This window comes from Schistocerca nitens, chromosome 2 (assembly GCF_023898315.1).
Source record: "Schistocerca nitens isolate TAMUIC-IGC-003100 chromosome 2, iqSchNite1.1, whole genome shotgun sequence".
Classification (NCBI taxonomy): Eukaryota; Metazoa; Arthropoda; class Insecta; order Orthoptera; family Acrididae; genus Schistocerca; species Schistocerca nitens.
In genome coordinates this window covers 837429877-837435967 of record NC_064615.1, presented here as the reverse complement: position 1 = coordinate 837435967, position 6091 = coordinate 837429877, and the positions used below count along the sequence as shown (strand labels likewise).

The window sequence follows — 6091 nt, the reverse complement described above, 5'->3', positions numbered from 1 at the left end:
GATCCTTTTTTTCCTCTTACAAAATAACAGAGGTGTTATGAAAACTGAAAGTGGTGGGTAGGGGGGGGGGGGGGTGAGAAAAGACAGGACAGGGAGGAAACCGATGATTCCAGCTGCATCGAGACTTTATGCGGAATCGGAGGCGACGGTGAAAATGTGTGCGGGACCGTGGCTCAGACCCAGGAACTCCGGCTTCCCAGGCAGTTGCATCAACCACCGCGCCATCCGGTCACAGTGAATGTCACAAACGTACAAACTTTGTCCATCGAGGCGAATCAGTTATAAGAACGCGTCGTATCTGTTCTTTCAGACATGTCCAGCACGAATTTCCACCCGTCACTGCCGTTTCCGCATGAAGTCCCGACGCAGCTGAAATCATCAGTTCGTTTCTTGGCCATTCCTTCCCCCTTCACCCCCCCCCCCTCCCCAACCAACACCCATCCACCAGCGATTTACATAATACGTTTCAGAGCTGCGGAATCCGCGTTATATCCGTTCTTTCGGACATGTCCGAAAGAACAGGTACCGCTCATTCATAAAATATATGAAATAACAGATGTAACTCATGTCCAGTTGCTAGGACATATACTATTTGAAGATATATTTCATTTACAACAATTTTCCCAAACTTCCTTTCCATCTTTGCGTGTATTGCTCTCACATTGTGATTACTTGTACTTAATATCCACTTACTATTCCAGTGCCAATAGTATGAGCAATAGTCAAACGGAAGGAAACTAATGAATTTATAAGTAAGTAATAGTATCACTCCGCACCGAGTGACAGTGCATTAATCGAGAGCTTTCGTAGAAGTTACTACTATGAATATATCGACAATGAAAATTATTAAATATCTACTTTCTTCTCTTCAGTCTCAAACTCATTTTGTTTTACATATTAAAAAAATTTCGATTTTATTAATGTGTATATTGTATAGTTTTTCGATTTTATTAATGTGTATATTGTAAAATTTAGGTGTTAATAAGTATCTAGGATAAGGTAATTAAGTTATTAATAAATGAAATATTTATCACAAAATGTTATGAAAATAGTAGTCCATATATTTATTTCTGTTGAGCTTTCTTCTTTTCTTCTTCGGCTGTTTTTCTTACTGTCTCAAAGAACTGTTCTATATGCTCTCTGTACATGTGAGAAGACTCTTCAAGACGAGAAATCCACTGGGTGATGTTAGGGTGCTTAGCAGCATCAATAGCAAATTCTGGATTGTACTGAAACATAACATAAATGGATTTTTGACCAACACATGGTAATTTCATACACCCCAATACCAAAAATCAATAACATAATATTCAAATAAAATTGTAATTAAGTGATTTATTCACAAACAAAAGACAAAATATAAGTTGTAATTGATATTGGTATTAAAGAACTAGTGGTACCTTACTGTACTGAAGAGGTAAATTATCAGTGTACTGGAGGTTTTATGACTTACTACAACTATAATTACTGCGAAAGTTACTTCAAACTCACTTAATTGTTATAAAATGGTTAATATTCATCCACATTTCTTGTCTACTGATGAAGCTGTGACTTAGTTATAACTTTATTCAGGAAGTAAGATAAAAGCAACACGAGGAAAGGCTGTAAATTATTACACAGCTCAGAAAAGTTCATTGAGAGATGGCATTAATGGGAATCTTTGTCGTTTGTGGGATTTAATCAAAAACACTAAATGATTTGACACATATCTGAAGGAAGTAATCATTCTTACAGAAACAGAAAACAGTTGATGTTATAATTTATTCTGTTGCCTCTGTACTGAAGAAAAATTCAAATTTTTTTAAAAACTTTCTGTGAACCCGTTTAACAAAATAACTGGTGTTTCTCTGCTGTAAGTGACACTACTATTTTTGTAGCAGAAATATAACGATTGCTTAAAAGTTGATAGTCTGTCGTTTAGATTGTTAAACAGTTCCTTGGCCTTCTTAAAAATGATGGGTGCTCTTAGGAGTAATACAGAGTTTTTACCAACAATCGTTCGTTCCACTTGAATGGCCACCATGCACCGTAAGATATAGATATTAGCACCATCTGGAAGAAAGCTGTAGATGTTCCAGAAAATGACAGGTGTTGCTTGCGAACAAGCGCAAATCCCATCCGCCATTGCAACACAAGAATTTCAACCGTAACACTTAAAGCCCGCAGGCGTCACTGCTGTTACAATACCGTTTTCACTATGGTTAATCCACTCTGTTCATCACGATAATTTAATTCAAAATCACTATGATCTTTTGTTAGTAACACGCTACTAGTAACTTTACCCAATTCTAATAGAAATTATGACGGGCATTCAATAAGGAAAGCAATGATGTGTTCTCGAACGAAGCCGAATACTCGAGCATCAGCCCTTGTAGATTCTAGAAGTTCCGATAGGTGACGGTAGTATGCGTAGCCGTCAAAATGATTGTTGAGAAGGTGCATCCCAAACAGAGAGGGGTCATTGACTTTCTTTTGGCAGGAAACCAGAGCTTCGCAGATATTCAATGGCGCTTGCAGAATGTTTACGGATACCTGGGAGTGAACAAAAGCACGGTGAGTCGTTGGACGTTGCCTCTGTCGTCAAGACAACAAGGTCGCACATACCTTACCGATCTGTCAAGTGCCAACTGGCCACACACAGCCATGACTCCTGCTATTCTGGATTTTGCGGACTCTCTCATTCGAGGTGATCGACGGATCACAAACATCTCGCTGCACAGCTGGACGTCTTTGATGGTAGTGCCTGGTAAGTTCCTTGTTGGCTAACAGAAGACTATAAAGACCAACGGCAGGTCATCTATGCGCAATTAAATGCGCCTTACGGGGCTGATCGCGACAATTTTTTGTCGAACATCGTCACTAGTGAAGTTAAATTCTTCTGGGTTGTTAGGTCACGTCATGTTTCTTCTAAAATGTTCGACTTTTCGACCCCTCTGCTGGGATCTTCCTCAGAATCTTTTGGTGTAAACAAGTCACCTCGGCGGACAATAATATTTTGGGTAAACATTCCTCCTCTCTTTCTCTGTCAGTTTCGAATCTAGCCACTGATGACGACCAACCAATAGCGGTAGCAGGCATTCCAACCAATAACCCTTCTCCAGCATAAGTGTGGAATAGTGTCTTTCTGTCCAATGACGATGACCGCCAATGGTATCCACAGGAGATGAGCTACCAACGCCCCTTCTTCTGCATTAGCCTATGACTATGGCCCACCAATGGTAGCCATATGAATTTTAACCAATACTATCTCTACTTCATCACAAACGCCAAAAAACTCCCCCTTTATAAGGACGCAACACTCGTCTCGGATAGTTTTCTAGCAGTAGTGGACACCAAAAGATCCTGAGGAAGATCCCAGCAGAGGGGTCGAAACGTCGATCACTTTAGTAGAAACGTAACGCGGCCAAATAATCCAGAAGATTTTAACTTCAGTGACAACTGCCACGAAAGCCTGCACACTTACATATGGTCACTAGTGATGAAGCATGGGTTCAGCATTTCGGACCGGAAACAAAACGCAATCCATGGAGTGGCGCCGCACCATCTGTCCTCCAAAGAAAAAGTTCAAAGCCGCATTCTCAACAGGTGGAGTCATGACGAAGGTCTTCTGGGACTCTGAAGGGGTTATTCTGTTTTTAATGTTCTCCTCCATGGTGCAACCATCACTCTGAAGTGTACTGTGCCACCCTCAAGAAACTGAAGAAAGGACTTCGTCGCCACAAAAATTCAAACGAACTTCACCTTCTCCATGACAATACAAGGCTTCACACAGGTCTACGGATCCTACAATAGTTCTCAAAACTTCATGCGACTGTTCTTCCTCATCAGCCCTATAGCCCAGATCTCGCACCTTCCGACTTCCATCTGTTAGGCCCAATGAAGTGTGCATTCTGCAGGAAGCAGTACGTCGATAATGGTGAGGTTGTTGATGCATCAAGACTTCGACCAGAAGAGGGAGGGTACCATGCTGCCATACGGTACCTACCAGTAAGGTGGCGTGAGGGTGTCGCCTTGAACGGAGATGAAGTTGAAAAATAGGGTTTTGTAGCGAGATGAATGTGGAATAATACGGTGTACTGAAATCCTGAGTAAACCCAACCTGCTTTCAGAAAAAAGTGTGTTGCATTACTTATTCAACCCCCCTCATACTTAAATAGCCTCGCATCTCTCTTCATCCATATCACTAATTGATATGGTTACGTTCATCGTGTTTGTCCCTGTTTTATTTTCAGTCTACATTAATTTTCTGTTTCATATTTATTAGTGTTCTACGTGACCAACACAAAGTTCTCTAATCATTAACTAAGACCGCACATAAAATCAATGAATCACCGCTCATTGACAACAATGCGTTGCCCGACGACTCTCTGCTAGATCACTAAAAGAATTTGGTCTCAGTAGATATGATACGGTTTACAGTTCCTAGTTCGAGCCTCAGTCCATACTCTGCTATTAATATTACACGGAAAAACCAATGTAATCCTGAACAGAAGTCGTGCTTCACCATAGTGATATTCCGCTTCGCTAACCCAAAGCAGCTCTGTCTAAAAGTCACGCTGTGTCGACGTTCCGTTAAGAAGACTACTTCGCTCTGTGCACTGTCCAGATTCTAGACAGTGCTTGTTTGTTTTTTATTTTTTAGTTCTTTTTGTGACACAGCCTTTCAGTTAGTTTAAAAACTGGGGCTTTCTAATTCCATGTTTTGCATGTGAATAACAATAGCTGTTCAGCAACAAAGCTGCATTCTTCTTCAGCAAGTTAACAGAATGCCTATCGGTGTACAGAACTGGAGCGGAAAGGGTCGCTTCACCACGGTAAAGGCATTTATAATATTCGGAAATAAACTGCTTAAGGAACGGTAACGCACTTTTAAATCAGCCATTTAGAAGGGCACAGTATGTAAGCAGTAGTGTTAAAATGACTAGCGGTCACTTTGCACTGATGGTCTCTCACATGCTATACAGATGCAAACTAAAAGAACTATTGATGTCTTTTTAATGTTAGTAATTCATGAAAAACTTGGGACAAAAAGTAATTATAATCGACAACCAATTTCAGATGAGATTTAAAGGCCACCTCTGCTGCTGCTGTGAAGTTTAATCTATGAGGTAAGTATAGTAGTACGTAATAACTGGGAATGAAGACCTGTCAAACAGGACTCTGGATATAGTTTCCATTTGACTGGCATAATCAGTAGCGAACTTGTTATCGAACGTGTCTCGGAAAAGTGGAACACTACACTCCATGGGAAGCAATAAGATGCAAGCCGGACGGAGTCAATGCGTCTGGATGTGTATACTCGATAATCCTTATGGTATAACGCCTCAGACAACGTGGTCATCGGTACAATGAATGATTCTGACACAAAATTAATTGATTCGGGGAAGAATGATAAAACGTTGGCGCAATTGCGTAAAAATAATGGGTTCAATGCTGTTTACTATTTGCACTTTGAAACTTCCTGGCCGTGTGCCGGACCGAGACTCGAACACGAGACCTCGCAGGAGAGCTTCTGTGAAGTTTGGAAGGTAGGAGACCAGGTCATGGCGGAAGAAAAGCTGTGAGGAGGGATCGTGAGTCGTGTTTGGGTAGCTCAGATGACGCCGGCACGGTAGCTCAGCGTGTTGGATCAGAGGGTTAGCCGCCCTTTGCAACAAACAACTGAGTTAATGGAAGAACGATGGACTTGAACAAGCATCATGGGGCGTCCGCCCCGAACTGATACAACCACCACTAACGAACAAAGTGAGATTAAAGAAAAATAAGATGGTAGAGAACTTGGCCGCTAAAAGCAATTGGTCCCCAGTTCGAGTCTCGGTCTGTCATAAAATTTTAATCTGCCAGGAAGTTTCATTTCAGCGCACACTCCACTGAAGAGTAAAAATTTCACTCTGGTTATACGCACTTTAGTTTAAATAAGACTTCGGACATGAAGGACATAGACAATTTCGTAGGAGGACTACATAAGATCACGAAGTATATCAGAAAGCACCTATTTGAACGAAGCAGAATCAAGAAGTGTAATACACAGTTTTAAAACAAACAGGTACATATCAGAAACAGTATAATCTTGTAATAGTATTAACATTTA

The 6091-nt window shown here is 40.9% G+C and overlaps 1 protein-coding gene across 2 annotated transcripts in view; it reads right to left on the bottom strand.

Moving 5' to 3' along the window:
- Positions 1 to 1003: 1003 nt before the first annotated feature.
- Positions 1004 to 6091, bottom strand: part of LOC126234667 (glutathione S-transferase D7-like) — a 73243-nt gene continuing 68155 nt past the window's right edge. For both annotated transcript variants that reach the window (XM_049943405.1, XM_049943404.1), the window contains exon 6: positions 1004 to 1229. In XM_049943405.1, coding sequence (XP_049799362.1) covers positions 1065 to 1229 — 165 coding nt within the window. In that variant the 3' untranslated portion in view covers positions 1004 to 1064. The remainder of the gene's footprint in view (positions 1230 to 6091) is intronic.